Here is an 18,308-nt window from a genome sequence, read left to right on the forward strand (position 1 = left end):
AATTTAATAAAAAATCTCAATTTGTATGATTTAACATGCTGTCCATTTGTTACCTTTACACTTCTGTGTCTAATTTGCAAGTACTGTACTGTTTTATAAAGTAAACTTTACACACTGTTGCAATTCCAAGACATTAGATGGCAGTTGTGTATAGACCACAGTATGTTGCCTTGGCCAGCAAGTAGCCTTTGCTTTTAAGTTGATTGTGCCAGTATTTTCTTTTATTCAGCACTACAAAGTGTTTAAAGGGGAAGTGTTGTATTTATTACACACCAGCCTTTTGATTTTAACGGGCATCCTAGTTGCAGTTTTCATTACCAAATTCAGAGGTGTTGAAATCGCCATGTGAAAACGCTAATGCTAATTTGATTTAACATACTACCAATGTAAAATAGCATCGAGCTAGGGCATTTTAAAGGCCTACTGAAATGCGATTTTCTCATTCAAACGGGGATAGCAGGTCCATTCTATGTGTCATACTTGATCAATTTGTGAAATTGCCATATTTTTGCTGAAAGGATTTAGTAGAGAACATCGATGATAAAGTTCGCAACTTTTGGTGCTGATAAAAAATCCTTGCCTGTACCGGAAGTAGCAGATGATATGCGCGTGACATCACGGTTTGTGGAGCTCCTCACATCTGAACATTGTTTACACTCATGGCCACCAGCAGTGAGAGCGATTCGGGCCGAGAAGGCGACGATTTCCCCATTAATTTGAGCGAGGATGAAAGATTTTTGGATGAGGAAAGTGAGAGTGATGGACTAGAAAAAAAAGAAAAAAATAGGATAAGAGGGCAGTGGTAGCGATTCAGATAGGGAAGATGCTGTGAGAGGCACCGTGGCAGCCGTGGGGGTGGCAGGACCACTCGGCCAGGCTCAACCGCAACAAGGGAAAGGGCCATACCGTTTTGAACCCGACGCTGACGGTGATGGTCAGGAGCACGCATATAGATGCTGGAGTAGCACACAACATAGATCACCTTCAGAATACAGAAAGGTAAAATGTTTTTTATTAATACACATAATACACTGTACTTTGTGTGTGTGGTCCAATCCAACCGTGTTCGCTTGACTTCTCTGTTCCATAGTAAAGCTTGACTGTCATCTTTCAAGTGTCAAGGTTATTTGGTGACGAACCCCAAGATGCAGAGATGGAGGCAGGCATGGAATGTGAAAACATGATTTAATTAAATACTAAGACAAAAACAAACAAAGGGTACAAACAAAAAAAGCACACACGTGGGCGGATATAACAAACTAAGGGCTATGGACACACACATCGGAAGCAGGGAACAAAAAACAGTAAGCTACAAACATCTACCAAATATAGCTTACCGCTACGCTGCAATCACACGACCAGTAGGAATGACAAGTTCAAAATGACATTGACACAACAAGAGCAACATATGGCAACGACAAGTCCGAATGACAATACAATGATCCAGCAACTGACACAAGACAAAGGAGGTACAAATAGGAGCCGGCTGATTGGCAACGGGTGTGGCCAGATGCCAATCAGCCGCAGCTAAAGGGGAACGCAGCACTCAGGGAACAAGACAGGAAGCTGACAAAATAAGAGCACTAGACAGGAACTAAGGACAGGAAATACTAAACACACTGAGGAGGGACACAGCACACAGGGAACAAGACAGGAAGCTGATGAATTAAGAGCACTTGACAGGAACTAAAAGACAGGACATACTAAACACAGGAAACAGACAAATGCAGAGGAAAAAACTAAAACATAGACAAACTGTCAGGGGCGAGCCTGACATCGGGAATGTAAACAATGAAACACCGGCTGTGTTTGTGTTGCTAAAGCCGGCCGCAATACACCACATCCCACCTAAAGCTTTCTTCTTTGATGTCTCCATTGTTCATTGAACAAATTGCAAAAGATTCAGCAACACAGATTTTGCGATGAAAACAGACGACTTAATAGCTGGGAACGATGCTGGAACAAAATGTCCTCTACAATCCGTGACGTCACACACACGCGTCATCATACCGAGACGTTTCAGCAGGATATTTTGGCGCGAAATTTAAAATTGCAATTTAGTAAACTAAACTGGCCGTATTGGCATGTGTTGCAATTATAAGATTTCATCATTGATATATAAACTATCAGACTGCGTGGTCGGTAGTAGTGGGTTTCAGTAGGCCTTTAAATAGTGCAGCCTTATTGTAATTTTAAGAGCCTTCTTCTTGCCCTGTTTACATGGAAAATGTAACATTACATAGAGACAGTCCAGCTAAGGCCGCTCAAAAGGTATTGATATATGGCACCGTTTGATTTGATGTGATTTCGGCCCCCGGTTGCACCGAGAGACTTCTGTCAGCACCTATAAAGGTAATAAATTCATTACCCATTACCGATTTTATTTTGTCATTTAGATCTTTTTTTTTTTTATTGTTTTCTGCATGTAAAACTGTAGTTAGTCTCGATTCAATTTGTTTTGCCAAAGGGAATAAGCGGTTGAAAATGGATGGATGGATGGATGGATGGATAATTTGTTTTGTATTACATGTTTTGTGCATTTAACAAATAATTGGATTTACATTATTCTTTTGGGAAATATTGCTTCATTTTTTGTATTTGGTTTGCAATCCCTAACCAAAACTGAAGTACAAATGTACATCAATGTCTATACTAAAACAAACACATAAGCTTTGGTAAATAGCCAAAATGATGCACTACCATTTTCGACAAGTGCTTATTTTATTCCTAAGTATTTTTCTCTTTGTGCTCATTTCATGCAGCTTAAATGTTCCCCTTTAAAGATTTGAAGCGTTGACCCTGTAATCTCTCGCCTTCAGGCTACAGCTGCTTTGAAAAAGTCCTCAACAAAAGAGAGACCTAAATCATTATCTTTTTCTGCCTTTCTTTTCGTCTACTCTACCTGCTCGTTGATCATCTGTCCAACCAGATTTGTTCTTCTTCACACCTCACCAATCACTCCTTCTTCTCCTCCCCCACCCACTGCATTAGGAACACACACAAACAGCCCGAGGCATGGCGGAACCTGTTAACACTCGTAGGAGTCGAGCAGGAAATTGGCTGAGGGTTATGGAGGGTGGTTCAATGTGGGATTCCTCTCAGGTTACCTATCCAGGTAAGTCTGGCTTTTGTTTACTGCTGCTAGGTTAGAGGTCCACACACGTTACAGTGTTTCCCATACAATTATCTATTTTTGGCAGTGTGGACTACAGGGCCTTCAGTTCGGGACAGAGGCATACCGTACTAAAAAGTGAAAGAGAGGAAGGGTTTGTTCCGTCATCCCTTTACTCTGTAGCAAAATACAAACGGTCACGATAGGCAAAGTATTTTCAAATCTAAGCCTGCAGAGCACCTCCACAAGCATGCAGCCCAGCCTCTGACTAGCTGCAGTCTTGACGAGCAATAACGTTAAGACGTTTGGTAACCTTTTACCCTCCTGGTGAAACACGTAAAGCAAGGGTGTTTAAAGTGCAGCCTGAGGGCATTTTGCGAAACAAGGCCAAATTATTTTATGAGCCAGTGCACAATGTTCATACAATTAAAAAAAAGCAAAAATTGAGCACAAAAGCATAACATAACTATGTATGTGTGTGTATGACGCCGTAAAAATGTTACATAAATGCATGCACATGCGTCACGGCCAATTATGCTAATTAAACAATGAATAAATTGAATAAATGAATCAATTGGAGCATTTACAGTACATATTAATGGACATTTTGAAGTACAATTTAATACCAGCTGAGGGACACAGCATAATCTTATTAACCACATTCTCCTAAATCAAAGGAGGATGAACCCCTCAGCACCCCTTTTCCATTGGATAAAGGATGTGTTATTAAATCTTAAGCTAAAACAAAAAAAAAGATCAATAATATTATTGGCTACTGATACAGTGTTAATAATGTACTATCACAGTCATTGACAATTTTAATTTCAGAAAAGCATCCTTAATTGAATATGTTCTCTGGGACATGGGACTTCTGGATCTGCTTCCCGGGAGCCTTTTGGCCATGGAGACCAGCTGCTGGGTCTCTGCTACACCAGAGTCGGTTTGGAGGGACTGGAGGAGATGCAGATGAGGGGACAGGGCTGCGGAGCTAGCACTGAGCGCTGGGACTGAGAGGCTTCGCGTTGTCTTGGCTGGGTGAGCAGGTGTCGGACACCTCAGTCACCTTGGACGTATCCTCGCTCATCCATGCGGACTGGACACTGGCCAAGAGTGGAGTCGGCTGGCTTGGTTGCTTTGTTGGGTCTGCTCCTGTCTCTGGCCATGCTCCCTCCACCCCAGCGGACGATGGCGTGGAACACCGCAGAGGCCACCACAGTGGATATGTTTCTTTTACTTTTTATTCATAGCTGTTTGTAGAAGTGTCTGGTTGTATCTGCTGCTTTAATGTCTTTAATGTCCTCTGTGTTCTTTGATGTTTGATGTTTCCCTCTTTACCTGTATCTCATCTTTTTTGTAAGGGGCGATCCTGTTCTGTCTCCCTGTAATGTTTGTCTGATCTTGAATGGGATTGTGCTGAAAATTTTAATTTTCCTGACGGAATAAATAAAGTACTATCTAATCTAATCTAATCTAATCGAATGTACAGTGCATTCGGAAAGCATTCACAGCGCTTCCCTTTTTCCACATTTTTTTATGTTACAGCCTTATGCCAAAACAATCATTCATTTTTGTCCTCAAACTTTTGCATACAATACCCCATCATGACAATGTAAAATTTTGTATTTTTAGTAAATTAATTATTTTTAATTAATCGCATACACATAAGTATATACAGCATTTGGTCAATACTTTGTTGATGCACCTTTGTCAGCAATTACAGCATCAAGTCTTTTTGAATACGATGCCACAAGCTTGGCACACGTATATTTGGGCATTTTCGCCCATTCCTCTCTGCTCATTCTTCTTTGCAGCACCTCTCAAGCTCCATCAGGTTGGATGGGAATCATTGGTTTTCATTCAGCATATTGTACATTGGTGCATTCATCTTTCCCTCCATATGGACTACTCTCCCGGGTCCTGTCGCTGAAAAGCATCCCCACAGCATGATGCTGCCACCACCATGCTTCACTGTAGGGATGGTATTGGCCTGGTGATGAGCGCTGCCTGGTTTCCTTTAAACATGATGCCTGGAATTCACACCAAATAGTTTAGTCTTTGTCTCATCAGAACAGAGAATTTTGTTTCTCAAGGTCTAAGAGTCTTTCAGGTGCATTCAGGCAAACTTTTACTCAGAAATGGGTTCAGTCTGGCCACTCCACCATAGAGGCCTGAGTGGTAGATTTCTGCAGAGATGGTTGTCCCTCTGCCAGGTTCTTCTCTCTCCACAGAAGTTTGCTGTAGCCCTGACAGAGTGACCATCATGCTATTGGTCACCTCCCTGACTATACTAAGATGAATGCAGCAATATACTGAGACACCCTGGATGAAAACCAACACTTCCCATCCAACCTGATGGAGCTTCAGAGGTGCTACAACAAAGAATAGGCAAAGAGGAATGAGCGAAACTGCCCAAAGATAGGTGTGGCATGCTTTTGGCATTGTATTCAAAAAGACTTGAGGCTGTAATTGCTGCCAAAGGTGCATCAACAAAGTATTGAGCAAAGGCTGTAAATACCTATGTACATTTTTTTTCGTTTTTAACAAACTTGCAAAAATATGTTTAATAATTTTTCCTTGTCGTTATGGGGTATTGTTTTTAGAATTTTGAGGACACAAATGAATTTTTTCCATTTTGGAATAAGACTATCATAACAAAATGTGGAAAAAGTCAAGCGCTGTGAATATTTTTCAGATGCTCTGTACACCCTATATCATAATATTTGTAAATGGTGATGCATTCAAATGAGTAACGATGTGGGGAGGGCAGGGTTATTTTGGGGTGTGGATATTGTATATTTTTTAAATGAATACTAAGACTTCTGAAGGAAAAAAATGACTGCATATAGTTGTAATTCCCTACTGTCGTGTTTGTATGTGCTTTTAACTTAGATTTTGTTTTACTGAACAACTGATACAAGTTTTATCCTGCAAAGCATTGCAATCCTGAGACTTTGCCGGTTAATCTTACTTTTTACATGATAAAGATACAAGGCAATATTTTTTTAATTTAAGGCAACTGTTATTTTTTCTGAGCGTGTAAACGTACCCAGAGTCCTCTCTCTCCAAGGCCAGTAATGTGGGGAATGTGTCATTGTGGAGCAGAAAAAGGTTATTTTTCATTATTGAAGGTCTGTCACGCTCTGCCTGCCATGTAAACCTCAGAGACAAGAAACTTGAGCATGTGGATCACCGCTGATCTGCTTTCATGGTGGAGATCATAGAGGAAAGGAATGATGCCGAGAAGAAGAAGCGGTTACCTCCAAGGTGCACTTGATGGCTGAAATTTTTTGGGGGAAAAAAATCATCATTAACACATTTATAAACACAGATGAATTATCTTTGTAAAGACTGCACGCACATACGCATACACAAACAAACAATCAGATTCCGATTGCTTTCTGTCGTCTTCAATAGAGTCGTGTGGTAACTTTACACAGACACACAAGTGGACAGACACAACTTATATCAATTTATTACAGAAATGTACAATATCTGATATTGTACATTGACTGACTTTGAAGGTCAGAAGTCACAGCTGTTAATGTACAGTAGGGTAAGGTGGCTGACGGGTAAACTTCGCTGCAATGTCCAAATGCTGCACACACAAAGAAAACATTCAAGTGCTGCAATAAAAGATACCCTGGGAGATCACAAATAAATATACCAAACACACACACAACTGCACAAGAGAAATGTTGCAAGTTTACACAACAAAATGGAAGTTAGCCAAGCCACCAGGGGAGGCAGAGCCGAGACATTAGAGCAGGGGTCGGGAATCTTTTTGGCTCAATGAGCCACCCATCCATCCATTTTCTACCGCTTATTCCCTTTTTTGGGGTCACGGGGGGCGCTGGTGCCTATCTCAGCTACAATCGGGTGGAAGGCGGGGTACACCCTGGACAAGTCGCCACCTCATCGCAGGGCCAACACAGATAGACAGACAACATTCACACACACATTGACACACTAGGGCCAATTTAATGTTGCCAATCAACCTATCCCCATGTGCATGTCTTTGGAAGTGGGAGGAAGCCGGAGTACCCGGAGGGAACCCACGCATTCACGGGGAGAACATGCAAACTCCACACAGAAAGATCCCGAGCCTGGGATTGAACCCAGGACTGCAGGACCTTCGTATTGTGAGGCAGACGCACTAACCCCTTATGCCTCCGTGAAGTCGGCTGAATGAGCCATGAAAGCCAAATATTTTAAAATGTATTTCCATGAGAGCCATATTATATTTTTTTTAACACCGAATACAACTAAATGCGTGCATTTTTAAGTAAGACCAACATTTTTAGAGTACAATAAGTCTCTCATTCTTTTTAATACCATTGTTATTCTGAAGCTAACCAATAATAAATAAAATACTCCTTACCATTAATGCGACTTCTTGAACAGAGAAAACGGATGGATGGATTAAAATGCATGAGAATGTTTTTTATTTTTTATAACGTTATTTTTGACACTGTGATTACCAGCGGAATTTTTAATTACTTATTCTGTTAAGTAATGTCAGCTAAGATTTATCTGAGAGCTAGATGCAGTCATCAAAAGACCCACATCTGGCTCTAGAGCCATACTGTAGGTTCCCTACCCCTGCATTAGAGGGATGTCCTGAAGAAAGTTGGGTGTCTTTTGAACAAATACACTATTTTACAGAGACTGATTCACAAGGCTAATATTTTCATAGTGTAGTTTTGGCTCCTTTGGCAGCAGGGCAAACTTCTCCTTTGTTCAATGAACTTGCAACATTTCTCTCAATCATTTGCTTTTAGGTACGTTTTTGCATTTTGTTTCAAATCAAAGGTGTCTAAAATGGGTTTTGGGGGCCATTTGTGGCACGCAACTTACGTTTTATTGGCCCACAACATATTGTCAAAGTAAAAGCAAAACAAAAAAACAGTAAAAATTCTAAAAATTAAAAAAAAAACACAAAAAGTCAATGTAGTGAGAAAAAGTAAACATTTTGATAATTACTAATCATAATACCCTTTGTAACCTAAATCACAAACCAGACAGAGAGTTGTGTCTTTAAAATCATGTTTGTTTTTAGTACTTTTTACACAACAAATATATCAAAATGGCTCCCGCATGCTTTGGCTTTCCAATGTGTGGCCTTTGGTGGAAAATATTTGGACACCGCTTCTTTTAGATCGTGCAGCATTTATGTGATGACAGCAACAATTTGTTGTGGCCTATGTATTATGGCCACATAAACACACGCCAAGTGCATATCTATGCTGCAAGGAGCTTCAATTAATTGACTAATTCTTTAATTTCTCTTTGTTTTATTGTGTGGCAGCAAGACACACTTTGTTAAAGTATGTATATTTAAGTGTCTCAAAAATAGAACAAAAAGAATGACACTAACGAAATGTGTCTTGTTGCCAGAAAACAAAACCAATTAAGTGCAAGGTGCCTGCTTTCACATTTAGCACACGTTGGTCCAACCAGAACACTTTATCTTCATTTCTTTTAAGTGTGTTTGGTTAGGTATGTTCTCTCAATATTTCATGAATACACTATATAAAAAACGGCATTCATTTTGATAGCACGTGAACAGATGACAGCGGTGATTTACCGAATGAGTCTTCGCGTTAGCATGTACGCTGTGAGTCTTCAATCTTGCTCTTTCGCCATGTTTCTCGCCTTTGAAAGTTCGGTCGTCTGCTTGCCAGCTTACAAACAACAACTTTATTGTGTTTCCTCTTATTCGTATTTCAGTACTATGGTTTAACGCAGCATCTCGACATTCTTCCAGATTAAATACCCGCGCTCCCTGCTGACCAATTGAAATAGAGCAATGTCGTCGGATTTTCTGCGACGCATTTAGGCACACTCGGAAACAACGGTCTCCCAAAGTTGATCGACAGGTGAACTGACATTATTTCATAAACTTATGAGAATTAGTATTAAATGTTATTACAATTATGACAAAGCAACTAACAAACTATTGCATGTAGAGGAATTTTGAGTAATTTTGCAACAAAGCAAAAACAAAGTCATGCTTCTTTTGTAAATGTGAACAGATGTCATGTTGCTGGGATGTCATATCTAACTTAGTCACATTTTTATACATAATTTAAAACAGCATTTAGCTCATGAAAAGGTGTATATTTAGAGCAGGGCTCCCCAAATTTTCTGATTCGGGGGCCGCATTGGGTAAAAACAATTTGGCCGGGGGCTGGGCTGTGTATATGTATATATATATATATATATATATATATATATATATATATATATATATATATATATATATATTCATCCACCCATTTTTTACCGCTTATTCCCCTTTGGGGTCGCGGGGAGCGCTGGTGCCTATTTCGGCTACAATCGGTCGGAAGGCGGGTACACCCTGGACAAGTCGCCACCTCACCATAAGTATACATAAGTATATATATATGTATATATTCTGGGGCAGCATAAGGGACAAGCTGTAGAAAATGGACGGATGGATGGATACATATATATTCCTTGCGCATTATTTGATGTAAAGAGCGCGCACTTGCGTTATCGATGGGAAAATGCATTTTTGGACAATATGATTTGCCTGAGTAGTTAGGAGACACCAGGGAGTAACAAGCACTAGAAAATGGATTAGAAAGGACAGATTTAAAAAAATTATAATAAAAAAAAATATACCCCGAAAGGGAATAAGCGGTAGAAAATGGATGGATGGATATATATATATATATTTTTTTAACTCGGGACTTCCCGCGGGCCGTCGTTTGGAGACCTCTGATTTAGAGGACGCGCAGTTCTAATTTCGCCCATCTGCTGAACCCCTTTGGGAAATGTTGCCCTAAAACAGTCCTTCTCTAATAGTGGGGCGGCCCCCCTGGGGGCGTGATGCGATGCCAGGGGGGTGTGTGACCTCGGGGAACATGCTTTTTTTCCCCATACCAGAATATGATGAAGCGTATGTAGCACTTAGCTTCACTGTAATCACGGTGGTGGACGAGGAAAGACCGGTGTGTTGTTTCCTTTAATGTTAACAAGCTTACAATGTTATGCAAAGTTATAGTTAACTTTCATTTTGTAGACAATTTATACTATTCATAGTCACAGTCTAGAGTAGGGGGGGCGTGAAATATTTTATTTTTCCTGGGGATATTTCAGAAACACTACCCTAAAATATGACAAGGACTGATCCCAGCAAGGTCCTTTTTTCCAGCATAGACATGCACACGTGCTCACACACGGTCAGCAGCGACTATTTGACAGTTGCCTCACATAGTTGTGCTTGTGTGTCCTCTCACACAGCAGTTGTCCCAGCTTGCTCTAAATGCCCTCTTTATTGACTTCCACCAGTGTGCGTGTGTGTGCGTGTGTGTGTGTGTGTGTGTGTGTGTGTGTGTGTGTGTGTGTGTGTGTGTGTGTTCACTAAGTTAAAGAGCAGTTGTCGATGACAGCTGCATGGAAGCAGCGAGTCAAGCGGCTCCAAATAGCCGTAATAGCTCTCCTGGTCCTCCATCAGACAAACACGGAGACCCCCACTGCCCCCTTCCCCCATTAACTTCTGGCAGGCGTGGGTGTGGAGTTCACATTGCATGCAGATGCTTTTTAATCTTTACTTTTTCCACTCACTTTAAAATAACACCTCTCAAAAAGAGTCCAGGTGTGACAAAGTCTTTCTGGAACAAATTTGAGTCCAATAAGTCCATGAGAGTAAAGTCCACATTGGGACGGGGCGCTGCAGGGGGGAGCGTAGGAGGTGGGTCAACAAAATTGTGAACTTGGCTGTTGTTCGATGCTCGTTGACTGCGAGACTCTTTGTAGAAGCAGTAGCATAACTCCAATATTTCTGTTGGCAATACAGCTCTGTACTTGTGCATACAATACAACTGGAATTCTCAAACTGTGGGACGCAAAAGAATCAATTAAATAAATATTCAAACACAATGTTACTGTTCAAACTGTGTGTAATGTTACAGTGGCCAAACATATTGGTAATTAGAACCTCTGCCTTGTTTTTAATAAATATATAGGCCTTTACGTATTTCAATGTTGGTCATTTTGGTGGTACTTGGAGAGCCAAGTTTTTTCTGAGGTGGTACATGGTGAAAACCACTGTAAAACATCATATTTAAAATGTAGCATTAAGAACTTCAGGAACTAGTTTTCACAGCATTATAATAACAACAACATGATGACGTTTGGACCCTCCCACCAGCCAAAGCATGTCCAAGTTGTCCCCGGTGAAGACAGTCCTGCGACGTGACGGCACACATATGTCCCCGTCTGTCTTTCCTGCCCAAGAGTTTGTCCTGCAAGGCGTCTTCTGGTCTTTTGTCGGCGTCAGCACAGGCCGCCGTAGGACAGAGCTGCAAGTAGAGCGCCGGTCAGTTTGTCTGTGCAGTAGAAGAGGAAGACAGGACAGTAGGAGCGGTGGAAGGGGGTTTGAGGTACTAGAACCAGTACAAGTCCTTGGTCTTGTCCTGCGTCTGAAAACCTGAGAGGACAGCGGTGAAAAAGAGAAATTGAGAGAAGGAAGAGGAAACCAGTCAAGATGGAAGCAGGAAGTGAGAGAGAAGGAGGTGGACAGCTGCCGTGACTTGGCGGTAAGACGACACCAAGAAGCAAAAATCCTCCTTCAATTAATTGGGCTTTTCACCACCGTGTTGTTGCTTTGTTAGCTTGTTGTTTTCATTCCCAGCAGGCGAGCCGCCGCGGAAGTTTATTCAAACTAATCCCGCTAGCCACAGCGCCGGTCAACTTCAACGAGAGACTTCAGCAGATCTCATGAAACATTGAAACATCAGCTCAGTGAGCAGCTTCTACTTTTACTCGGGGGGGTACCATTTTTGGCAAAATAGTGAAGGAGCGATGATAACCATAAAAGAGGAAATGGTACTTACGAGTATCATAGGAAAGTAATCTAAACTATTTTATGGCAATTAAAATTAAAAATAAAAATTGCAAAAAACAAGGTATCCAACCTTATTCCACTGAGGGCAGTGTAGTGTTTGTCTTACAAATGTTATATGCTCATGCACCTTTTTTACATTTTACATTTCTAAATAGTTTCTAGAATTTAAATTACTTTATTACACTTTTGTATGTACAATATTATTATTACAGAGTGGAAAGTGAAAAAAAACAAGTACTATAATTGGTGTTTTGGACTATAAAGGGTCTTGAATACAGAAAAACTTAAATATGACACTTTTTGACACATTTTGTGCATTAATGACACTAAAACCACCAAAATATATGCTAAGCTATCTGAACAAACCATCCGCATTGTAGCTTTGTGTTACACAACAGTACCTCAGGATTTACACGCCCACTTTGACAAAAATGTTCGCACATAGTTTCCCCCGGTTATGTCTCGGTCATCAGCAAACAAATAATAAATCTGCAAATCATTTCATGGAATCCAGTGCCCAAACAAAGAATCCTATGTGTTTCTCTATGCTTTTTATTTTATTTTATTTTATTTAGGATAAAAGCAAAATAATCCGCCATGGGGGCAAAGAAAGTTGCGAGCTCCATCTTTTTGATAAAGAAGTTGAGAAACATTATTGGATTCAAGACAGAACTCAAAAAACTTGAGGGCCAATGAAAGACAAGCTGAACGTGATCCCCATTTGGTACACCCCTGACCGACAGTAAATAAGGTTTGACCCTGGAAAAGACTATTTTTACTTCAATTATTTTCCATGGGAACAACCGTTTTGACATCAGAACAAGTTTGATTAATTGCAAAGCTCACATTGTTTATTACCTGCGTCCATGTTGAGTCCAATCTCCTGTCCAGATCCTGAGAAACTTCCGCTCCATGCTGACCCCGTCCCGGGCTCCCCCTTGCAGCCCAGGTCACAGGGCGAGCTACTGGACCCGGGTACCGAGCTGCTGCTGGATATCAGGCGGTGATGAGGCCTTACCGAGGGCACCAGCAGCGAGCCGTAGCGAGGGTCAAACGTTGAGCCGTACATCTCGTGCATCGCCGGGCGCGTGTAGTGCGAGCCCTGCGTGCCTATTGCACCCCCTAACGAGTAAGGGTGGTGGTGATGGTGGGAAGCGTGCCAGGTGTCCGGGCTGGGCTGATGCAGGTGGCTGTGGAGGGGAGACGGGGAGTACGGGTCCCCGGGGAAAGCGAGCTCTGAGTGGGGCGCTGAGAGAGCGTTGGCCAGCGAGGACGAGACGGACGACTGGTAGGAACTGTGCCAGAAAGAGGGAGGGAAACTTCTTTGGCTCATTGGAAAAGATCCATCTGCAAAAAACAAAAAAGAGGCATCTTCAAATATGACTATGCTTTCAATTTTTAACCTTTACCCATATATTTTATTTTTTGCATTTTCTTTTATCGTGAGACAACCTGACATTCATGTAGGACATTTCACCAAATTGGTGCCGTTTGTGTCCCCAATTCCGTCAAATTAACTATACTATATAGGGTCCTATACTTTGATCTGATTGCATATAATACAACAAATAATGATTGACTTAAACTACCTCGACCACAACAACTTGTTGCCTTTCCCCGTTTCCTAAAATTACACTTTACCATGAAATATAATTATTTAAATCCTTCAGAAATGTATTTACATATTTGTTTTAATTCTTACACCAACTATACTTTAAATTTATTTTATTTAAAAACAAACCCCAAATAATCTTAGTTTTCACTCAGTCCTGTTCCCTTAACACATGGAACTCTGAAAAGGGGGTAATGTGACAAGTCCCCTGGTCCTCAGGAAGTTGCATGACTTTGTATAAAAGTGTATATCTTTTTATGAAGTTTGTATATAAACAAAGCTGCATGACATGGGCCAATACACATTTGAGTAGTTCAATGTGGGTATAATCAGGTTTACAGTTGAAAAAAGACAGAAATTCAAATTGATGTTTTCAAGAGTACGGCAGCAAATGGCACTGATTTAGTTGAATGTTTTTGTGTTTTTTGTTTGTTTTTTGCATAAAAAATATGTATTCCTCTAAGACCCAGGCCTTGAAGGAGGTCAGCATGAGAGCAGTGCTCTGGTTACGCTGAAAATATGACAATTGGTAACGTGATAGTGTGGCTAACTAATCCAAACTGAGATGGTAAATTGGTGGGGTTAAAAAGTCAATTCGTCAAGTGGTAAGTGAATAAAGCATGTGTGATTCATTTTAGTTGCGCGGACGCACGCACGCACACGCACGTACTCACACTTATTTGACCCTCTCATGTAGCTAAATCCTTCCTGTAGTCATAATCCCTAATGCCCTAAGGATCAATAAAGTTTGATCTCATCTAATATAAATAAGGTAACTAATTAGAAACATCTCTCAGCAGTTGTAAATTCATACCTGAATTAATAAATACATGAATAAATGAAAGAAGCATGTAAGTGTTTAATTGTAGGATTTATGCAAAGTAAAGTGTGAATGTTAAGTCTTCAAAGCTGCGGCTTGACACTTTTTAAAAGACGTTCTATTTTTTTTACACACCCACGCTCACACAGACACACACCTTTAGGGGCCTTATGTCCATTGCTATTAGGGTACGAGGAGGCGGTCTGGCTGAGGGCGCGACTGAAGTGTTCATCCACCACGGCGCTGATGTCCCCTTGGAAGTACGTGAAGATGACACAGCGTGCACTTAGGTACTCGGTCCCCGGGGGCACCTCCTTGTCTTCCTCTTTGATTGTATGGAGTCCAGGGGGACCGCCCTGCGGGTCTTGCATTTTGGAATACAAGGCCACCTTCTATGCAATAAAGACACACACACACACATGCATGCATGTACACACAGTTTTAAAGGAAGGAGGTGAACTTTGTCCACCGAAAGCCTATACTATTTAAAATACTCTTTTTGTATATAATCCTCAAGATTTTGTAAAACAGCTCTAAAAAAGTTATACCCCATATATTTAGATACAGTATTATTATCAGCTATTAGTATTAATATTTCAGCATTTTTCCCATTACATTCAACCTTTTTGCTTAATTTTTTTTTGGGTGATTGATTTTGTTCATGCTGCGGGTCACAAAAAAAGTTTGGACACCTCTGTTGAGCAAAAAACATTGTGACAGATTGGTCTTTGTCTTTTTTATGTGGAGCGACATTGACTGTTTTTGACTCTTTTTGTTATAAGCCATTCTCACAATAAAAAAGAAAAAAGAAAAGTATGTCTATTAAGGCTAAAGTGTCAGATATTTTGGTTAACTTCAGCCGTGTTGAATACTGACATGTTTAGGTTTTCTACTTTGCACTCACATTTGGCCGAAGTACAAAAAAAGAAGTTAATATGAATGCTGCTTTATTTGTCTTTATGATTCTTTGGCATGCAACTACTATTTGAATGCATTTCAACAAATAATGAAATACTTAAATTAAAGAATTGTGAGTTTTGCATGTCTTATTGTTGTTCTATTAGTGAATTATGATATGATGTTAATATCCTACAAGCGCTGATTGATATTTATTCCAACATGCTGAATATATGCACACAGTTATCTGGGTTGCACACATACTGAAAGTCCTCACACTGCAAATATTTCTAGAAACGGCCCAAATTTCAAGAGTTATTTATTTATTTTTAGTCTTTGACTTTACAGCATAATCTTGATTTTAGCAATAATAATTACAATGTCTCTATTGTCTATTTTATTTCCCAATTTGAAAAAACTATCCAAATAAGATATTTTGGTATTCCCCATGTAGAAAATCTTGTTTAAAGATTCTGCAACATCCCGAGAGTGCGGACTTCAAGAATTGAAAGTGAAATAATGCTTGTTTTCAGAATAAAATATCTTAAAAGTTTAGATAAAGAACTCTTAATTTAGGATGTCTTATCAAGTAAAAGTATAGCTACATGGACGGATAGATAAACTATTTTTTAGTATTTTTCCATTAAATCTAGTCTTTTTTTTATCTTATTGGTCAGCTCTTATTTGCAGTGCATGAGCTGGTTGTAGTTATTGAAGAAAAGGCATGAGTTCCCTTTTTAGCCCCAAAACTTCAAAACTGACAATACATAAACATAATTATCAGTAGAATCCTGAGGCAAAACCCGGGGTAGCTTGGCAATAACTTATTAAAGTAAAAAATCAACATTATATATAAAATGATATTTGTAATACAACACAGCTGGTGATGACAACATTTATTTATTAATAAATGTACCATAATGTTCTGTAATTTCTTTGATTTCTGCAATGATACTACTAAGAATAATACTAAAAACAATTGCCTTCACTTTTAAATGGGACATTTGTTTGCAGTGGTGTTGTTTTCATTTGTCAAACTAAGTGTGATTATACTATAAAAAAAACATGTTGACTTAAAAAAAACAACTGAAAATTACTAAAACAAAATGAATAATATTGACTCACTTAATTGTGTTTACATGATGTGAAGTTATTTGCCAAGAATTAAAAAAAAAAACAAGCTGTTATTTGTAATAAAGTTACATGTTGACCTGTGCTTGTAGGAATGAAGAAGTCGTACCTGGTGGTGATAGGAGCTGTAGGAGGAGAAGTAAGGCTGCGCTCCAAACACCTGGTACATAACATCCAAGCAGCTCATGGCGGAGTGGTCACGGGGATCGAACGGGCGTCATTTAGCGCGCCGTGCACCGCACTGGACCCACCGATCCTCAAAGCCCGCCTGGAGGGATCAAGTCACTGCTGCCGCGTCTTGACTCACTGGAAGGAAGACCACCACCCAGAGACCACCACACCCACCACCCAGGACCCGCCTTCCAATCACAGGCAGGAGCGCGGGCGATACTGCAAGTTTTGGTGTCGACCCGATAACAAGTACCTAGAGTACAAGGCAAGGCATTGCTAATAATACCCAGACTTTTTGCCCCTAAAAATATGTCAAGATCCACATATCCATTTTCTACCGCGTGTCCCTTTTAGGGTGGCATGAGGTGTTGGAGCATATCTCAGCTGCATTCGGGCGGAAGGCGGCGTACACCATGGACAAGTCGCCACCTCATCACAGGGCCAACACAGATAGACAGACAACATTCACACTCACATTCACACACTAGGGCCAATTTAGTGTTGCTAAACAAGCTATCCACTAGATCACTGGTTATCAACCTTTTTTCAGTGATGTACCCCCTGTGAATTTCTTTTTATACAAGTACCCCCTAATCAGAGCAAAGCATTTTTGGTTGAAAAAAAGAGAAGAAGAATTAAAATACAGCAATATGTCATCAGTTTCTGATTTATTAAATTGTATAACAGTGCAAAATATTGCTCATTTGTAGTGGTCTTTCTTGAACTATTTGGAAAAATATATATAAAAATTACTAAAACTTGTTGAAAAATAAACAAGTGATTCAATTTTAAATAAAGATTTCTACACATAGAAGTAATCATCAACTTAAAGTGCCCTCTTTGGGGATTGTAATAGAGATCCATGTGGATTCATCAACTTAATTCTAAACATTTCCTCACAAAAAAAGAAATATTTAACATGAATATTTATGGAACAGTTCCACAAAAAATCTAGCTGTCAACACTGAATATTGCATTGTTGCATTTCTTTTCACAGTTTATGAACTTACATTCATATTTTGTTGAAGTATTATTTAATATATATATATTCATAAAGTATTTTTGAATTGTTGCTATTTTTAGAATATTTAAAAAAAAAATCTCATGTACCCCTTGGCATACCTTCAAGTACCCCCAGGAGTACACGTACCCCCATTTCAGAACCACTGCACTAGATCCCAGGTTTATTTTGTGGTCTTGCCTTTAATTGTTTGACCATAACTTAAATAAAAATGTTATTGTATATGTATTTAATTTGTACTGTATAAACATTTAACAATGTATAAATATACAAATAAAAACAATTGCCAACATATACAATAATACAATTTGTAATTGAAAAACAAAACAAAATAATGCATACAATTTTTTAAACAAATAATGTCAATAATGTAAAATGTTGAATAAGGGCTGAGCGATATGGCCTTTTTTTAATATCTCGATATTTTTCGGCCATGTCCCGATACACGATATGTATCTCGATATTTTGCCTTAGCCTTGAATGAACACTTGATGCATATAATCACAGCAGTATGATGATTCTATGTGTCTACATTAAAACATTCTTGTTCATACTGCATTAATATGTGCTCATTTTAAACGTTCATGCAGAGAGAGAAATCACAACTAAGTTTATTGACCAAAACTGTATTTATTAAACTTATTAAGCAGTGGCACAAACATTCATGTCATT

The 18,308-nt window shown here is 39.6% G+C and overlaps 1 protein-coding gene across 4 annotated transcripts; it reads right to left on the minus strand.

Moving 5' to 3' along the window:
• Positions 1-4,885: 4,885 nt before the first annotated feature.
• Positions 4,886-16,779, minus strand: vgll2a (vestigial-like family member 2a). Of its 4 annotated transcripts, none has more exons than XM_061900860.1 (4): positions 16,554-16,779; positions 14,574-14,805; positions 12,843-13,331; positions 4,886-6,389 (listed from the first exon to the last, which is right to left on the minus strand). In XM_061900860.1, the coding sequence occupies exons 1-4, from the start codon at positions 16,629-16,631 to the stop codon at positions 6,328-6,330; spliced, it is 861 nt and encodes a 286-aa protein (XP_061756844.1). In that variant the 5' UTR covers positions 16,632-16,779; the 3' UTR covers positions 4,886-6,327. The 4 variants fall into 4 exon arrangements, with proteins under 4 accessions (XP_061756844.1, XP_061756843.1, XP_061756846.1 ...); XM_061900859.1 differs by having other exon boundaries at positions 4,902-6,389; positions 14,574-14,808; positions 16,554-16,778; XM_061900862.1 differs by lacking the exon at positions 4,886-6,389 and adding an exon at positions 10,651-11,439 and having other exon boundaries at positions 14,574-14,808; positions 16,554-16,778.
• Between the last annotated feature and the right edge of the window lie 1,529 nt (positions 16,780-18,308).

Source organism: Nerophis ophidion, linkage group LG05 (genome assembly GCF_033978795.1).
Source record: "Nerophis ophidion isolate RoL-2023_Sa linkage group LG05, RoL_Noph_v1.0, whole genome shotgun sequence".
Taxonomy (NCBI): domain Eukaryota; kingdom Metazoa; phylum Chordata; class Actinopteri; order Syngnathiformes; family Syngnathidae; genus Nerophis; species Nerophis ophidion.

Excerpts from the sequence above, each read along its gene's own strand:
- vgll2a (XM_061900859.1), bottom strand. The coding sequence starts at position 16,631 with ATGAGCTGCTTGGATGTTATGTACCAGGTGTTTGGAGCGCAGCCTTAC. Across the intron at positions 13,332-14,573 it reads TGGACATAAGGCCCCTAAAG|ATGGATCTTTTCCAATGAGC; the intron begins GTGTGTGTCTGT and ends TGTTTTTTGCAG. Across the intron at positions 6,390-12,842 it reads TGGACTCAACATGGACGCAG|CCATCAAGTGCACCTTGGAG; the intron begins GTAATAAACAAT and ends AAAAAATTTCAG.